Raw genomic sequence first — 19,768 nt, 5'->3', positions numbered from 1 at the left:
GCTTAGGAAGCACAAACCTATTGGACCACAATGGGCTGGCTTACATTGCATTCATTTGACTCTTACTACTAATTAGTTTTTCTCTTAGACTATTGATTTTTTGTGCGATACTGGTCATTCTTTAATGTATTCCATTATTGTTTTCCTATCATAAACTTACACATGAAAATGCTTGTAAAAATCTTAGTCATTTCCAAAAATAATGTTTTTACATATAGAAATATTTGTTTACTTATATAAATATTTGTTTACTTATATCCTCATCCAGTATTTCATCAAATGAGTATCACATATTACACCAAGGGGACTTAGCAAAGAAAGAAAAAAATATGATTGGTTATTTTGGTTAATAAAACACTTTGTAGAGTGCCATTGCATATTTCTATTACATACGATATAATTATGTAAATGGAGTGACACCTGCTGAAATCTGACTCAAGTCAGTACAACAGAATACCGTTGTTAGCAATAGAATGATGCCTTGGAAACACTCTTTTCACCATTGAGATACATATAAACTGAGCTATAATTCATCAGAGAAGGAAAATGAGGTGAAATGGGGTGTGGGGAGACATTGGAAGTGTTTGGGCATGATACACTAGACCACCAATAGGCCTAGAGAGTAAGTGCTCTAGTGAAATGACCTTGAAAGGAATGCAGGGAAAATGAATCGTGCACTTGTGTGTGTGTGTGTACTGGACACAGTTGTATGTAAATATATGTATTTAACTGCAAAGGTAAAATATACACATTAAGAATATACAGTATATTCATGTATTGAGCAGTTGGAGGGTTAATACTTTTGAAGCTTGGGTGTTACTGTGTTTGGATAAGAAGTAATGTCTCTCAAGAATTTGAGAAAGCTGGCTTAGTAAAAGTGTAAGATTATAAATGTTTAACAGAGTAGATGTTGTGACTCTAATATGGAATATTGAGTTGATTCGAAAACATTGCTTTTTACATGTATAAATAGTTTTCAGAGACCTTTTGTTGCAACTTATATATGGTATTTATATTGAGACTAAAACAAACTTATGATGTAACAACCAAGTAACAGAGGTATGTGATACTTCTCTTCTTACAGGAGAAGAGGTTGTCTTGACACACTGAATACAGTTTTTCTTTTAAAAACCAAATCATTACCCAGGTAAATTTTCTAGTCTGTGGACAGGGCAGATTGTAGTAACTGATAATCTTCATTTTTGAGGTGAAACTTACCCTCTTTACCCTTTGTCACCAGCTTTATCTGTGGCTACTTGGTGTGGGTTTGACAAGTGCTAAAATTGAAACAATCATTAATGAACGCTTCCAGTAGTTACCCCCACCCTTTGGAGGGTGGGGGTAAGAGAGCAAATGTTTTGGTTTTCATTCTTCTGTAGTCGGTGAATGAGGATGGATGTGTAGACAAGTGCTCTGAAATTTGGGTTTGTTTTCTTGGTTAACAAATGGATTGTCTGAACTTTGGTCTGTTTGGCAATATGGATTCTTCTTCTTTATCTTCCCTATCGAAATCTGTTAGATTTTTTAAGATAAGTGGTTGCCAGACCATATTATGGTAATTGATGTACGTACGCATGAACTATGCATGGATCATCAAGAGATGAATTATGATTCAGACAAATTTTATGATCATTACAAGGATTGGTCTTTGGAAGAGATAAAGAAGATGACAAATTGCCAAATTAGAAGAGAAGGATAGACTTAGGAGAGAGTAAACAGTACAACAGTCTTGAACCTAGGTCTTCTTTAGAATTAATACTGTACCTGGTCAAGAAGATAGAGATAAGTCTATAGTTTCTTCTCTAGTGGATATAGATTCTTCTACACACAGACGTCAGCACTGGCTAGTAGGCTAGATTTAATGCAATTAGATGCTACTCAGTTGAATCTACAATTGAATTCTTATAACAATTTGTGTCTTTTGCATCGAATGTGTCCAGTGCATTGCCAGGGACAGTGTCCCCTTGTTCCTTTGGCCACTCCACGGATGCAGCCGTGCCTGTCACCTCGGCACCCGTGCCGACAGGCCTGGTAGTCCCATGGTTTCCAGACAAGGACTAACATCCCAGAATGTTCAGTACTCTACCCTCTGTTTCCTGCCTTTGCTTTTGGTCCTTCATAGACAGAGTTAGATGCAGTCACATAAGGACAGTTATGGTAGGTGTATATCTTTAATAGTTCTAGATATTGTGTTTGACCTTGTTGTCCCACAGTCAGTCTAGCGATTCGTCTTAGCCAGATAACCGATCACAATTTGTAATGAGTGCTGCCATTGCGCCTGCAGTTGTTGCTAACAGCCCTGAGTTTGCAGTTAGGCTATCAGAAGTAAGCATTTGCGCCCGTTCTCCCCTTTGATCACCAATGATCCAAGTTTTGTTTTTGACAGGGCGTCTGTTATATCTGTGCCCATTCTTTTATGGTTTTTAATGACTGTTTTTCAAGCTTAGGCTAAGTGTGCCAGATATTCACATTCACCCATTGGTCTGTCAGTTTCTGCAAGGCGTTAAGTCCGCGTACAGTTCTGCATATGTCTTTGGTATGCTTGAGGTGTCGTTAAGGCCACGCAAGGCATTGTCTAGTTCACAGCAGGCCAGCAACAAGTCTGCATGGTTGTCAGCGAGTTCACATGGCCGGCAGCAAGTCTGCATGGGTGTCAGTGAGTCCACATGTATGTCAGCGATTCAGCACAAGGTGTTAGCGAGTCTGCACATATGTCAGCAATTTAGCACAAGGCATCAGCGAGTCTGCACGGGCATTAGCAAGTCTGCACGAGCGTTAGCAAGTCTGCACGAGCATTAGCAAGTCTGAGGCATCAGTGAGTCCACATGAGACTTCAGCAAGTCCGAGCAAGGTGTCAGTGAGTCCACTTGGCGAGAGAGATTTTGACTTTCAAGTTTCTGCCAGATGGATTATGAGAAGTTTAGCGCGTGGCCTTGTGAGACCTGGCTCTGGGGTTGCTTTCGTCCTTGTGGAAGATGACCCTTATTGATCTTGCTTTTCTTAACAGGATCTCCTTTGTCTCCTATTCAGGGAGAGGAGCATTCAGTCTATCCCCTCAGTTTTAAGGAATTAATTCAGTTGTGCTTAGACAGATATCTGCAGTCCTTCCTTTAGGCTATCAGTTTCTGTACTTGGGAGACTTGATTCAGCGGCAAATGTGTGGCCAAAGAGAGTCTTTCTTTTTTTTTTTTTTTTTTTTTTTTAAGTCTTCGCCCAGAAGATTAAGTGGGTTACATGCGATATAATCGTTAGTAGGGTATTATGGAGAAGAAATATTTTTTATTGCATCCTTTCGTGCTAAGATGATGTCAAGAACAAAACTCTTTCAAGAGTTTTTTCTATCCCTGCTTTAGAGATTCTGACTCTTGAGGAAAAAGAGCTTCTTTGATGCCCTGTAAGGGCTATAAGGATTTATACATCCCATCTTAACCATTAAGTAAGCAGTGTAGGAACCTATTTTGCACCATCAAGAATCCTTAGGTTCCTAGGTCTTAGAATGCCATGGCTTTCTTTATTAATCCTTAATCCTGGAAGCACACCATGCATTATCTCCAGAGGATCGTCCCCTTTTGAAGGTGAAACTGCATGATGTCAGAGCAACAGCTACATCGATTAGTTTTCACAAGCACCTCTCTAGATTGTCAAGTCTTGGCGGCACTGTGGAGGCGTAACTCTGTGTTCAGTTCTAACTACTTGAGGGCCATCTGTATCTAGTAGGAAGACTGTCGTACACTAGCACCTATAGTTGCAGCAGGGGAGAGTCTTTCTAGTCATCCCCTTATGTGTTACAAACAGGAATAGGTTTTCACTATCGACCCCATCCTGGGTAAGTGAAGAACCTTATGTATTTGAGTTCGTACGTGGTAATATTATACTCTGCTTTTGTTCTGATTGCAGTAATATGCTTAGTTGAATTTGCTTTGTTTCTCTTAGGGAGGGACAAACAAAGTTCATTATTAGAGTAAATAGTGTTGGACTTATGTTGCAGAGCTATTGCTCCTTATTGGAGAAAGTTACCCTGAGCTGTTCAAGAACCACCTTTTTTCAGGCAAAATTGGTGTTGTTGTTTTGGGTGTGAAATGCCACAGCAGCTCGGTTAAGAAAGGTGGTAACTCTTTAGCGATCATATTTAGTTGTAGTTTTAGCTCCCATCAGCTCTGCAGGCCTGAGGCACAGAGGCCAAACTTGCCATTGTGTGTTGCACAATCTCAACCAATGGCTATAATCAGGATCCATGTTCCACCTCCTTGCAGTAGTGGACCTCACCTGATGAAGAACCTCATCTGACAATTACTTGCCATGCACTCAAGGTTGGAGTCAGCAAATGATAGAGGATAAGTTTCACCTAAAAATAATGACTTTTATGATAAAATCAATATTTTAGGCACTTACCTTCTATTTTTGAGATCCCTCCCTCCTCTCTTAAGAGATTAAGAGAAGAGTGGCAACCAAAAACAATCGCTGTCTTACCCCTACCCTCCAAAAGGCGGGGGGTAACTATTAGGAGTGTTTGTTAATGATTATTTTAAAATTTCAACACTTGTTGAACCCATGCCAAGTGGCCGCAGATGAAGCTAATGATAGAGCATAAGTACCTAAAAAATTGATTTTATCATAAAAACCATTATATTATTTGAGTTGTGTGGCAGTTATCTTTTCTGGCCTAGTTTTGTACATTGCTTTGCTTGGAAACAAGTGTCCACCTTGCTGACACATTTTGCTACCATAAGCCTGACTGACATTGGGACCAAAACCAGGTATTTGATGATACTGCCTGCTCCTCTTATTCAGCAGAAGAATTTGGCTTTGATGTTTGAACATGTGTCATCTAGTAATTTCACTAGAACCAGATATGTACTGTTTCCCTTTCAACTGTGTAATAGTAGAAGGTGGTTGAACATTTGAGGGTGAGTAACATACTGTAACTGAATAGCAGATAACAGCTACAAAGAGTCAGTTCACTTAATTCTAAGGGTTTGGATCTCTGGTTAACCAGAATCTTGGACTAAGTATTTTTTGGGACAGTTTCTCAGATATCTGGAATCTGTGGAAATTTTGTAGGAACACTCAGTATGAAAATGAATATTAGTAAACACTTTTATGTAACAAGTGTTCTAGTGAGTCTCTTGGTAATGGGAAGCTGATTTTTAGACATAAGATAATGTTTATTGCCTCCTACCAAGTGTCCAGTAATGAACATGTCCACTTCTTTTACGTGACCCTAATCAAGAACATGGGAAACGGTGTCCATTTATTCTATTCTTCATTTTACATAAAATTTTCAGATGTCCAGTGACATCAGTGAACCGAAAGTTATGATGTGAAAAATATCAAACTGTTAGTGAGTGGATTATAGCAAGTACATGAATTATTTATGGTTAGTTTTAACGTAGTAGGTTAAGATACATATAAAATGTTGGTTTGTATGGTAGGAAACTTGATTACACTTTTAACCCGTGGATCATGAGTGACACCTCAGGCTCACATGCTTTTGAAATATCATCTAAATAGGCTTTTTGTCACCTCAGAATTTTGTTTTCTGGAAAAAAAAAAAAAACTGTTTACTTCATAAGAAACGTACAGTACACGAGGGCTGATATTTTCTGAAGAAACATTTTCAGCGAAAAGTTTTTTCTATTAATTATGCACTCCACGGGTTAAAACTTTACATGGAGTCCTTCATACAGTAATGATATTAGCAAGGAGTATATATTAATTTATAGACAGATGGAAATCTACAATAAGTAACTTATTTAAACCTTGCTTAATTCCATCCTTCCAGACGTTGACTTCAGAATTCCGTCAACATGATCAGGAGCAAAATGGAACTGCCACTTTTTCGTATGAACAGTATTTACTTTCTGTAGCTAAAATATTGTAAACCTGAGTGGTGGTGATGGTAATATTATATCTCTATGAGCACTGTAGGATAATATTTAGAAAATAATTTTTTAGCTGGAAGATGGATGCTTGTTAGAGTAAGGTTGAGAGATTAGAGGAAGATTAAGGGTTTCTTGCACTTAGGGTTTCTTGCACTTAGTATTGTTTTTGCAGAAAGAAACTATAGCAAACTAATCAACCAGAAAATAAAGGTGTGTGTAAATTTCTGAAAGCCAACAAATCATTGTAGCATAGTATTATGACAGCTTGTAAGCACAGATATTTGCTTGCATAAGACGCTCAATTACCCATGGATTTTGTATTTGGAATTAGACTTTCTATATTATCACTTGTCTAAAAATTAATAATAAAACTGAGAATCAAGGAGTGAAATAGACATTTATTGGGCAACACAACTGTTGGTATAAACTGCTTGGGAATACTTATTGTGGGCCTGGCATGGCTCAGATTTACCCATTCTTTAGGTCACTGCCTGAATTTTATTCTTAACTGGCAAATTCTTGACTTTTACAGTTACTATTTGCTCCGCTTTTCACCTCTCATATAATAAGAAAATATCCTTCTGGCAAGCCATGTGATTTTAGAAATTATTAAATTTTATTGTTAAATTACTATATAATATTGGTTGTACAGTACTGTATTAATAATTAGTCTTTTACTTTTTTGGAAATTCAGCTTGCTTTGTCAGGAATTTATGTATGATCACATTATGTTTTGTAATAAATTCATTATAAGGTACTGCATAGTAAATTAGAACTTCCACAAGAATTGGATGACAGGATGTTATAAGTTCAGTAAAACTTAATTAGGAGTATATTGAAATTCAGTACTGTACTTGTATAAAGAATTTGTACTAAAAATATTTTTAAAATTTCAACTAATTTTTCTAGCCAAAGGGCTAATTTCAAAATTGTAAAAGCTCCAAAGCTAAGTAAACTTAGCTTTATGCAGTGGAGTTGGAGTTGTGTCAACTAGAATTGGCAAAAGTGGTAACTTTGTAAATATTTTTGACAGTTTTCAGTAGGCTTATAGTAGACACCTTATTGTTCTGTAAATAGATTTTTTTCATTTTTAAGGACCCATTAGACATGATGATCTCTCAAAACTATTGTCTGATGGGTGATAATTGAGCATGATGGTCTCAAACTATTGTATGATAATAAGTAAGCATAAGGGAATGCATTTATTGTCTTGGAATATAAACATTTGAGATCATTTATGAACCTTGAAAGATCTGTATTTTATTAAAAAGATATTTTTCTATAACAGGTTTCTGTATTAAAGGTATATCCTTGTAAAGACACTACTGTACAAAATTATTTGAAGGTATATCCTTATAAAGACACTACAAAATTATCTGGAAGGGCTGTCTACTAGCATATTTCTTGTTGGCTCAAAGCCTGTTCACTAATACCAATAAAAACTGTAGGTAAACTTAACAGTTATGTAAGGATGACAGGTATTTTACACTGCACCATAAGAAAATATGCATAGCCAGGGTTTTGATTTCTCATGCCAGAAATTGTCCACTTGCTTTACTGATTTTCATGTGGGCTTTTGTTTTTAGGAAAAGTTTATTATAGTTATCATGTACTGTGTAGGTTTCCTCAAGTATAGCTTTAATAATGCCAAGTCTTTCTTGTCTATCTTTGTGTAGATCTGAGATGGCTGGTCTTACACAGATCACCAGTAAATTATGCTTCGTTTTTCATGTCCATCTTTGTATAGATCTGATGAGATGGCTGGTCTTATACAGATCAGCAGTGAATTGTGCTTATCTTTGTCTACCTTTGTATAGATCTGAGATGGCTGGTCTTAGAAAGATCTACAGTGTTGTTTTGAGCTTTAGCTCATAAGGGGGGTGCAACTACTATGTGTCTTGCAAAGTACAGAATATGGTTCTAGAAGCTCATTTTAGTGTCCTTTGATTCTTGGATCACCATGTTTTTCGTAGTTTACTTTTTATCTATTCTCTTTAACTTTTTTTTTACTTAGCTGGCCAACTTTGCATTCATCTCTCATGCAAGAACAGATCCTTTTTGTTAGGCCTGGTTGCGTGTAGAAATGTGACTTACTGTTCCAATTGAACTATACTTTGCAATACCGTAATATGTAATTCTGTAATTTTTTTTGAGAAGACAATTTCTAGATGTAAAAAAAGTTTAGTTCCTCAAATGTCATTGTAAGTAAGGTAACTGGAATTTGAATATAAAATTTAGGCCAAAGGCCAAGTACTGGGACCTAGGAGGTCATTCAGCACTGAAAGGGGAAAATGAGAGTAAAGGAGGTATGAAAGGTGTAACAGGAGGAAAACCTCACAGTTGCACTATGAAACAGTTGTTAGGAGGGGGGTGATAAGTAAGATGGAAGAGAATATGAATGGAAGTGCAGTAAAAGGAATGAAAGGGATTACAGCTGGGGTCCAAGGGGACATTGCAAAAAACCTTAAGTAATGCCTACAGTGCACCACATGAGGTGCACCAATGGCACTAAACCCCCCCCCCCCCAGAGTATGATGATTCTCCCAAACAGAAATATGGTACCTACCTACTGTGGTAAGATTTAGTTGTAGTAAGATAAATTAAGTAAACAGACTTTTCTATTGAGAGATAATAGGATTTAATGAAAAACCTTATTCCAACATACATCTTTGTAAAATTACAGCGTACTTTGATGCTTTCCTGTAAAGGTATTTTATATAAAATGGCAACAGTCACTAAGAATATTTTAGTTTTAGGTTGATGGCATGAAAATTGGTTGGTGTAGTAGAATTTCACGTACTATGTTTTTCCACTCATGGGTTTCTTTCAAATTTTCATTAATTTGGTTGGCTTTTATAAATTTTTACTTTACTTTTGACTTTGGGGCATACTGCTTTGTATATGAATTTTAGGCCTTACTACTGTCAATATTAATTTTTAGGGGGTATTAATTTTGGGAATCAATACAGTCGTTAAATAAATGACAAATGAACAGTCTGTGTATGTGCTCTTTTATGAATTTGTTAAAGCTCAAAATGTATTTAGCATACTACTGTTAATTTACAGTGGCATATTAGGTATAGTAATAATAAGCATCCACTGCCAAGAATTGAGTTTACACCAACACCTCAACTTATGAGCTGTATTTTATTACAATTTTTTTGCCTGACTTCAAGTATGACTTCAGATCAGAAGACTAGAGTAACACTACTGTTAAACATTTTTTAGTGAGAATGTCTAAAATATAATTGACTGCAAATACAATACAGTACTCAAGTTTGGAAACAAAACTTCATTGTCAGAATCTCCATCATTGTCAGTTAACACAATTAGAACATTGTAGACAAGCTGTAATTTAATAAATTAATCAAAACTAAATCATTAATAAAACAAATCCATAGGACAGCCCTATGAGAGCAAAAAAATTAGCTCAGTGGTATGTTTAAATTTCTTAAGAATAATACTGTGTAGGTCTTTCTCTTCTAGATCGAGAAGGGGATATGCTGTATACCAGGTCCACAATAATATTCAAGTGGTGAATAATTCACCACTGAATATTATTGTGGACTTGATACACTGTACAATAATAGTGTGTACTGTATATGCTTTAAGGATGCCATTTTTCACCTTCAAACTCTTAACCTCTTCTCTGTAGCTCCTTTAACTTAGATTATAATAGCCAGCTTTTGGATTAAATGCCTTTTATGCATAAATAAAATAATTCTTGGATCATTAGTGCTGGTTGTTGTGGTTTACTTTTATTATGTGAGCATATGAATACTGTATTTGATGTTTTAACCTTGCTTCACAATCCTCAATCTCTCAAAATGGATGTCATGTATGTTACAGTATACACTATATAATTTTACTATGATTTTACACTTAATTTTAAGCAGTGACAAACAGCAGTAATCAGTTCAGCAACTCCTTACTAGACCAATAATGTTTCCTAAGGGTCTGTGGTGATACAAGGTAAAAGTAGATGGTAGAGGGTCAACAAGGTCAATATCAGCCCTTTGAACACTTTTTCTTGTTAATGATGTGGGCTAATTCAGTAAAAAATGTTATATTCCGTTTTTGTGTGTAAAGCTACATCTGGTATTCAATCTATTAAATGTTATCTGATGGCCCATCTTGTTTAACAAATTACAGTACTGTGATAATTTAAATGGTTATCAACATTTTTTTTATTATTAAATCATGATAGAATTGTAGAGATGTCTAAACAGTTAATAAGATATTGAAACCAGACCACAGAGCCATGTTTCCAAACTAAGGCTAGCCCAAAGGATTCATTCTCATGTAAGGAGAAAATTAGAAAAGGAAAAAATGTAATTAGTCAAATAGTTGAAAGTTAGGCAGGGAGCAATGGTGTTTTCTGTAGTACGGGACAGAAACACTTCAGCTTGGGACCCAAGGGATGCTGTAAAGGACCTTCAGTACCTCCTACACTACTACATAGATATCTTATAGAAAATCAAAAGACTGTCTTTAAAGATGCTTGCTTAGCTCCTCCTTTAACCTAAGAGTAAAATAAAAGGGATTGAAGAAAGGTTGTACCCTCAGCTGCTTCTTGGATGTATTTATGGATTGTAATAGCAGTCAGCAATATTAGGAAATACAGGATGTGATTCTCAACATTACTTGCATAATCAAGGGAAAAATTAAGGTACTTTGATATACAGTAAGAACATTGCACATGAGATCTTTTTGGGTTGTCAGAGTGATAGTTATTACCATATTAATCATTTGACAAACCCTTTAAAACTGGAAATTTTGGTGGTTTAATTTATGTAATCTAGCTGTGTTCCCTTAAACACATCATGTAGAGTTTACCTAGTAAGGAAATATCAAATTGTCTGTTTGTTTAAAAAAAAAAGATTTTTTAAGCTGTAATGATTTCAAGTGTTTAATGGGGGTCATTCATACTTCATAGAGCAGGAAATACAGATTGTCTGTTTGATTAAAAAAAGGTTTTTTAAGCTGTAATGATTTTGATTAAAAAAAGGTTTTTTAAGCTGTAATGATTTAAAAGTGTTTAATATGGTTTATTCATTCTTCACAGAGCAAGAAGTAATGTGTTTGCAGTAGTATTACTATATTTACTTGGGACAGAAAGGATGTGACAGAACATGAAAATTGTAACAATCCTCTGAAACATGATTGAAGAAGTGATATTAAAAAGTAGCAAATTCCTTCCAGAACACTTGGTGACTCAGCAGTCTTAAGAGATTAAATCTCAACCTTTTCAGGCATGAAAGTTTTCATAGTATGACTCATCAAGGTATTCTCCACATAGCATAAACCCTACAGGAATACAAACCATCACCTATACAGAAGTATTTCCTCGGTGTGAGGTGGAATGGTCATTGAATTTCGTAAGAAGGTTGTTAACTGGTGGTTATTTAGGGGGAGGGGGGAGTAAGGGAATACCTCTCTAACTTACTCTTTACTTGATTTTGGTTAAATCCGCCAGACTTTGCTGTGACAGTTGTCTCATCTCAGGATGAGAGCAACCTTTAGAGGGTTGTTGGTGTCAAGAGTACAGGTGTTGACTTTCCTTGCACAATAGAGTTCCAACATGTGGGACAAGCTGGTTTTGAAAAGGAGGCATACAATTGCCTCTCTTGCCTCCCATCTGGTTTCCCACAAGAGTAACCTCTTACTGAAGAACAGTTTGGTGCTAGGCTCATCACTAATCTTTCTGAAGAGTAGTTTGCAGACAGTGGTTGAGCTGAGGAGGTCAGATTCCCGAGATATGTTTATTACCTGCTCAGTGTCTTTTAAAACCAGTTCAGAGGTGAAGGTGCCAATGGGTGTAGCTAAGCCTTTGATGCCTGTAGTCCAATCTTCTTTAAAGAAAAGAGGGGAGTCTTCCCAGCCCTTTTGTCTTCACCCCCTCCCCCCAAACTGTGGCTAGAAAGGGAGGAAAGGGGATGAAAAGGGGAGAGGGGGTTTACTGAGGATGGCAATCCCCAACTTCCACTCCCATGAGTAGGGCATTGCATGTCCTTTAGGACAAGTACAGGATTCCTTACAAGGCCTGCCATCATCTGCCTCCTCTCAAGTAGTGATTCTCTTCTAACTGTATCTTCTAGATTTGCCAGTCTCTGGCCCTGTCCAAGGAGGTGGAGGCAATGAAAGGAAAGGGCACAAAAGTTGATTAACACCAGTTTCCAGGTTTTTCAGTCTCCTCTTCGTGTTGGAGATGGGGGCTTGGGTTTGGAGATCAACAGTTGATTAGATGATCTCTCCCTATTAAAACAAGTTTGTGATGCAGATGCTTTTCAAGATGGAAATGGCATATTCAGTGCTGCAGTCCACAAAGGTAGGTGACTTCATGCTTTCAGTAGAGCTGAAGGATGCATACTTTCAGGTGCCCACCCATCAGGACTCTACAGAAGTTCATCTGCTTTGACTGAAGAGGGACCTGATACCAGTTCAAAGTTCTGTGCCTTGGACTGGTGACAGCTTCACAGGTGTTTACCCATGTTTCACCTTGGTATCAGCTTCGCCCCATTCTAGGGTTATTCACTTGTTTGCAGCTCCTGGCCTAGCCAAAACAATTAAATCTGCTTTGGCAGGTTGTCCTTGTCTTGTGTTGTCACTGGAGAAGATTGTGCTTTTTGAGCAAAGCTACCCACGCTCACTTCAGTGGCAACTGAAGTTCTGTTGGTCAGTTTATCAAAGTCCTCCTCCTCAACTCGAGCCCCTAGAAAGGGCCCAGTTTTTAGACAGTGAAGGAGGGTTGGGGCGTACACCTGAAAGGCGAGTTGTTTCAGATGTGTGGTTGAAGGACAGTTTTCGTCTGCACAATGACATTATGGAGATGTGGGATTATGGTTACTGGTCCAAGTATTTCAAGAGGGATGTTGCGCAACAAAACTGTGATGGCATATAACAAATTGGGGACCCATCTTTTGCCAGCCAGGTACATTCCTGGCAATAGGATTGTCCTAGGAGATCAATTCAGTTGTCAGTTCAGATGGTAGAGATGGAATGTTCTGTACACCCACGGGTAGCAGAAAGGCTGTTTGAACTTTTCTGCTACCTGCCGGGTCTTGATTTGTTTGTTCAAGACCAGACAAACAGAAAACTTTTTGTCTTCTGTTCTCCAGTTCCAGATCCTTAGGATGTTATGGAAGATACCTTCCAACAACCCTGGGACAGTCTGGATGTTTACTCCTTTCCATCCTTCAGACTTCCGTCACAGTGATTCCCTCATGGCCCGCTCTCCTGTCAACTACACAGAAGCTATCACCAGGCAGTACCTTCCCTTCAGCTTCATGCATGGAGGTTATTGAGGGTATTGTGCAAGAATAAGGCTTTTCTCACAGGGCTGCAAGGGAGATGACTGGACACCTCCACTGCTCCTCCTCAAACATGAAAGTGGGAAGTCTTCTGTGGTAGGTGTTGTAGAAGGGGTATCTCTCTGGTGGGAGTATCTGTCCAGTGAATTCCTCATCCATCCACCTTTGATTGGTGTCATAGGTGTTGTAGAAGGGGTCTCTCTCTGGTGGGAGTATCTGTCCATTGGATTGCAGACTTCCTCATCCACCTTTGACTGGTGTCGGAGAAGGGAAATCTTTCCAGTTGGTTGAGTTATCCATGCAATTGGGAAGCTTTAGACAGTCTTATCCACCTTAAGTTACAGCCTCCAAAGTGTCATGTTTTTCTTGATGTATGTAGCTCTACCAGCCCGTCTCAAGCTTTGGGCAGAAATCTCACTCTCAGGACTGTTTTTCTTTGAGCTTTGGCTCAATGAAATGGGAGGGGGAATTAGATGGCTTGTCACATCTTGTTTGGAATGTGTAGGGATGGGGGATCTGTCTCATTTTCTTTTGTTCCTAAGTTTATGGCAAAAACTTGGAACCTGTCAGCTCCTGACAAGATATTCAAGAGCTTCTTGATCCCCTTCCCTCCAAGTAACACTTGTTTTTTGTAGCTTCATGAGGTAATCAAGCTAGCATATGATTCTTAAGAGGAGGATGTTGGTCTCCCTACTTGCTTGAGAGCACACAAAGTCAGGGGTGTTGGACCATCCCTACGTTTTTCGAGGAACTTTTCATTATTTCAGGTAATGAAGTCGGGTGTCTGGCATAGACAGACCACTTTTACCTCATTCTACCTGAGGAATGCCAACCAAAGTTCTTGGAAACCTCCTCCTTGGAAACCATGGCGGCTGCTCGACAAGTTGTATAGGCACCAGGCTCCAACTGGACAAAAATATCTCAATCTAGTACTTGAGCCTATTGTAAGCATGAAGGTGTGCATGTGGAGTGATTGGACTCCCTTTATGTCCTCCTTTCTCTCTAAGAAAAGCAAGTAGGCCAGAGTAACCTTTTGGAGTCAGACTGGATACAGGTAACTGTATCATGTCCTCTTTTTAACAAGGGAGGAGGCTGGGATAGAGCTTATTCTGAACCTATTCCTTAGTATTAGCCAGATTTAGTTGCCTTCAAACTTTGTCCTCTTAGGTTTTCCTTGCACAGGTACCCTCTCTTAAGTAGTAGTTACTCTATCCTGGGCCCTACAGCTCTAGTAACCCATTTACCAGACATAGTAGGAGGTTCCAGGAATCATGACATTCCTTTTTTGCATGCATAATTGGGAGCATGGCACATGGGGTGGATTTAGTTCCAGTTAGTTGGCCACAAAGACTGCCCAGTCAGGGTATAAGTTCTAAGTATCCTTTATACTGTATTAGGTAATGGAATGGGTCTTATGAGGACATTTAGCACTGAAAGGGAAATTGAGAGTAGAAAGGTTGAATGGTGTAACAGGAGGAAAATCTCGCAGTTGCACTATGAAACAATTGTTAGGAGAGGGTGGATAGCCAGATGGAAGAGAGAGAATATGAATGAAAGGGGTTGCAGCTAGGAACTGAAAGGATGCTGCAAAGAACCTTAAGCAATGCCTACAGTGCACCACATGGGATGCACCGACGGCACTACCTCCCTACAGGGTTTAAAAGGTGATGGTTTGTATTTCTGTCAGTACACATAACCACCCTGCTTTGTTTCTGTGGCTTAACCCTTAAGGGATGGGCTAAACATATACAGTATTACTAAACACACTCCAGGCCAGGCAAACTTTAAGGTTGGCCAATTTAAGGAAAAAAATACATCAGTGGAAAGAGGAAGATAGGTAAATGCACATGGTGTAAGAAAAAAAAATTCCCAAAATTTTTCCCTACCTTCCACGGGAGGTTGAAAGTGACTATTTACAACCCTGTGTGGGGCCTCCTTTACAAGGCGCTCGTAAAAATATGCTAATTTTACCAAGTTATATGTTTTTCTAATAGTCTATTTTTCATAAAATTATAATTACAGCTCTTACAATATATCAGATAACAACTAAAATCAGTAACAAGTTCTGAGTATATTTATTGTAAAATATTTACAAGATTTACCGAGATGGGGAGATACTGTAACTTTTTGTGAGGTATACATGTTTTTCCTAATATTTCTTTGCATTTTTCTTTGCAAAATTACAATTATAGCTGACATACTATCATAAAAGATAAGAACTAAAACCAACAGCAATCCCTGGATATATTTGTGAGCAAATAAAAAGACATCCTGGAGCTCCAGAGGGGCAGTATCCCCATGAAATCTCAAGGCACACTGAGCCCCCTCTGTCCTGTGCTGAGCTACTACAGTTGCCATAAGTCGGTTATCGACCATTGAGGTGATATGAACATCTTTTCTGCTTTAATTCATTCAAATTGTATGGCGCGTAATATTAATACTCATATGAGTCATCCCGTCCATCGCTATCCATCACTCAGAACCTGTTATAGATACTCGTATGATGATTCCTGTCCATTCAAGATTAAGGGAAAAAAGTGAACTGCAACATAAGATGAGTGAGGGTTATATTGCCCCACTCATCCCCCCATAACTGACCAAGTTCAGTGACCACTCCAGCCTGTGCTGAGAAAATACATCTTTATAAAAGGCACTGGTTTGTATATATTATATAAGAAAAATACAAATTACCTTTGAAATTTGTCATTTTGTTGCCGTTTTGAAGTGAGTCATTGTAATATATTTGTTACACTGAGTAGCTAATACTAGAATTTCTTAAACATCATCTTAAAATTTCTAAGCCAATTGCAGATACTGTATAGATAATCTCTGTACAGTCTCCATGGGAGGAAGTCTTAGGCTGCTTTTATTTCCTGAACTGAAACAAACTTAAAAACTTAGTCATAGTAATTAGATAAACCAAATGTTATTGTTTTTCATTCTAAAAAAATATGAAAATTTCTTTATGCTCTAATGGCTAGGCACTTATTTTTAGACAACTCTCCCTCCATAGAAAGAGAAAATATCTTTGGTAACAAATGTACACAATGTTTTTTTTATGAAAATTGTATATAACTTAAATGGCTATAATTTTGTATAGGAAAGACTATTTTTAATATTATGTGTATGGTTTTAAAATGTTTCAGTCAAGAAATATTGGGTGTGTGTACAGAAAGTAATGCTTGTTAGGTCGTAATTTTTGTTAACAAGGATGACAAATGCTACTTACACGTGGCAGTGGTCATGCACATGCCAGGTTTGACACTTGCCTGAAGTTGTCAACCCAGGACTATGATATGGTAGTATGTCCTCAACTTGCAGCTATCCGTTCCAGCACTGCGCTGTAAATTGATAGTTAAGTTGTTGTTTCGTCGCTTATGGCGCCGTAAGTTGATGTTGCGTCAAGTTACAGTGCCATTAACTTGATGCTTGCCGTTAGCACCGTAAGCGCTTACAGCGCCATAACTTGACGCAACATCAAGTTACGGCGCTGAAGAAGCGCCGTAAGATCAAATCCGCAATAATTCGGTGACAGTCTCTGCCAGTGGTGATATATTTGTGCCACCATTGAACCATTTTGTTAAATCCAGTTTGGTAAAGGTGTGATGGGCACTTCCAGGTTCAGCACCTGGTATCCTCCAATTGGCCTGCATCATTGATGACCCTTCCATGAAGGCTTTCCGTTACTTGACTAAACATGTGAAAAGAGGGCACTTGATCAATCCTTTAAGGCAGATGAGACACCACTAAACAGCCCATTATGTATAATACAGGCAGCCCGCAGTTAACGGCGGGCTCAGTTAATGGCGATCCGGTTTTTTGGCACTTGTCTAGTGACGAAAATCAGCAATTTTCGACGCCAAAAATCCCCGATTTCTGCTTATCAGTGTCGATAATTGGGTATTGGCGCCAATACATACCTAACAGAGGCGCTGATAACCGAAAATCGGCACTTTTCAGCGCCAATAAGCCCGAAAATTGCTGAAAAAGCAATGGAAATTGCCGATTTTTGGTTAGTGGCAATTTTCGGTTATCATTACACTCCCAGAACGGAACCCCTGCCGATAACCGAGGACTGCCTGTAACATGTATTACTGCAAAAGGATGTAAGCTGTTTTTTGTGGTCCTATGTAAGGGTGGCTTGATGTTACTGGAGTGATATAACAAAGCTGTTTCTATTCATTGTTCTCAGTGGTAAAGGGGTTAGAGAAAAATAACCCTCGTCATCCCAGAGGACATTCACCCATTTTGGCCTTTACTACTGTCTTGAACGCTGGTTTTGGCTTTTATACTTTTTCAATTTTTCACGTTAATCATGTTTGTTTTGGCGTCACATCACACTTACTTCTAGCCATGTTTGGAAGTCAGCAGTAGTATGTATATCTTGCTCTGGTTAAGAAATTGATAATTGCTCTGTTTTGGCTTGTATCCATTACAACATCTGAAATTAAACAAAAATGTCAGTTATGGAACAGGAAACACTCGTATTTGATGTTTGGGTAAATGGCTAGTATGCATTATCTTCATTACTAACCTTCTTCTGTATTTAGAAGATTAAGCTTATGTTTTACAAAAAAATATTGAATAAGTTCACATTTCCACTCAGTTCATATTGTTGATGCAAGAATTTACAGATTTGTAATTCAGGCCTTTAATATCTACCTCTTATACATTTATATACAATATATTCTCTTTTTATGTATGTATTCTTTGGGTACACATGGCTTATTAAAGAATTCATGCAGATGTGTTTTGTCCTAAAATCCCTTTTTCAATATGATAATGAATACTTATGAAAATATGGCTATTGGAAAAGGAATTAGGGAAAATGGGTGACAGTGACTAAACTGCTTCTAGTAAATGTGGGTTACAAGAATATATCAGGCATTCTTTGATATTCAGAATTGTCCATCATCATAATGAGGACATGTTATATATCATAGGATAATTGTGACAGCAACTTTAGTCCAAATCTTTCTGGATACAATTCCCCAGTTCTTTTAATGATTGGATGACATAATAGTTGGGATGCCAAGGTCAGTAATACTACTGTACCTTAAAGCAATTAGAGACTAAAATCAGTGTACTCAGCCATCCTCACAGTAATACTAAAACTGTACCATTCTCATATTTTAAGGCTGGTCATGTATTATTTATAGCTGGGCTGGAATAATTACTGCCAAATATCATCCTGGGACTGTCTTTTATTCCTGTTTCTCATCTTTAATAGTTGGTTGGGAGTTTAGTCAATTTGCCTGGTTTTGTACCAAGTGCCTGGGATGGAGCAGAACCAAGTTTTGGAGGGGTTATTTACATGAAAGTATTTTTTTGAGCCCTCTATTCTAGTGGTGTTGATTGCTGTTTAATGGAGGAGTACTCAGTGTGTGAATCCTTAAGACAAGAGTGGCCAAAATGCTACAGCATACTGAACAGGAGAATGATCATTGCCAAAGATCTAAAAATAAATTACAATTAAAAAAAAAAAATTGTTCCTACACATATACAAACCTTCGGTCTTTACCTATGGGATTTACTTTCAGTGCAAGCTGGAAGCAGCCATTAAACTTAAAACAAGGTGATTATTGGTAGTTTGCTACCAATGAGAGGGGAGGAAGATCTGCCATCCAGTTGGTAAGCATTCACTTTTTTTGTTGGCTGGGGTCCAAAACAGACTTGTCTCATCTACTGCCTGCTGTTCAACTTACTGTAGTAATTCATTTTCTCTTATTGTTTATTTTAGTACAATAACTGTTGTTTTGAGATATTTTGCTTATTTTGGAAGTAATGCAATCTTACACGTCTGCTCTTTTTACTTTTTTATTCACTCTTTCTTGCTGCATGGTTGTTCCTACACAGTTGTGCTGCACAGTTACCTCGTTTTAGCCTTATGAGCTTTTCTATTTGATATTCTCTGTAACTTGAGTTGGATTTGTGCTATATCAAAAGGCAAAACTTGTCTTAGCCTTGGTGTGTTTGTTCTTTTATTGTTATATCTTTTGTCTCTTTCATTTCCAAGGAGAGAAAGGGAGCCTCTCGCCTCCATCTGTTCTATTTTTAGACGCCTTCCCAACCTTGTTTTATCGAACATCCTTGTTCTACATCTTTTTCTTCTCCCCCTCCTCTCGTTCCTGTTCTGGAGGATGATGAAGTCCCGTGACAGCTTTTCTTAATTTTCATTGCTGCCTTCGCTTTCTTCGTTGTCGTGTGCTGTATCGAGTCTTTCTGGCTTCTTCCTTCCCTGAAAAGTTACAGTATCTGTAAGGAAGATGACACTCCTTCAGAGAGACAGCCTATGAGCCGCATTCAGCCAGTCAACTTCGATTTGGGTGTGTCGTAACTTCAAGAGCTACTTCACCCCCTTCTGGTTTCATCTTTGGTTGTGCGGTAAAAGTCGAGCCATCGCCTTCGTCTTTTGCTGTACATCATGCACATCAGTGCAACTCCTGCCCGGATTGTCTTCTTCCCCCTTCCTTCCGTTGTCCTTCAGGGCACAGGGATGAACGTTTCTTCAGTTCTGCGGAGTTCCTGGCATACTTCTGCTTCTCTTCCTGAAAGTTCCCTTCAGGAACAGTTCCT

General features: G+C 38.1%; 1 protein-coding gene across 19 annotated transcripts in view; it reads left to right on the top strand.

Annotated features, from left to right (window-relative positions):
* Alg-2 (Apoptosis-linked gene-2) overlaps positions 1 to 19,768 on the top strand; it is a 279,592-nt gene that overhangs the window by 248,537 nt on the left and 11,287 nt on the right. For 7 of the 19 annotated variants that reach the window (XM_067113792.1, XM_067113793.1, XM_067113794.1 and 4 more), the window contains one exon: positions 5,783 to 5,841. The exons of the other annotated variants lie outside the window; for them this stretch is intronic. In XM_067113792.1, the coding sequence (XP_066969893.1) occupies positions 5,783 to 5,841 (59 nt within the window). The remainder of the gene's footprint in view (positions 1 to 5,782; positions 5,842 to 19,768) is intronic. 19 annotated transcript variants of the gene reach the window in all.

Source organism: Macrobrachium rosenbergii, chromosome 12, assembly GCF_040412425.1.
Source record: "Macrobrachium rosenbergii isolate ZJJX-2024 chromosome 12, ASM4041242v1, whole genome shotgun sequence".
Lineage (NCBI taxonomy): Eukaryota > Metazoa > Arthropoda > Malacostraca > Decapoda > Palaemonidae > Macrobrachium > Macrobrachium rosenbergii.
The sequence above is the reverse complement of the archived record's forward strand: the minus strand, read 5'-3'. Positions and strand labels throughout refer to the sequence as shown.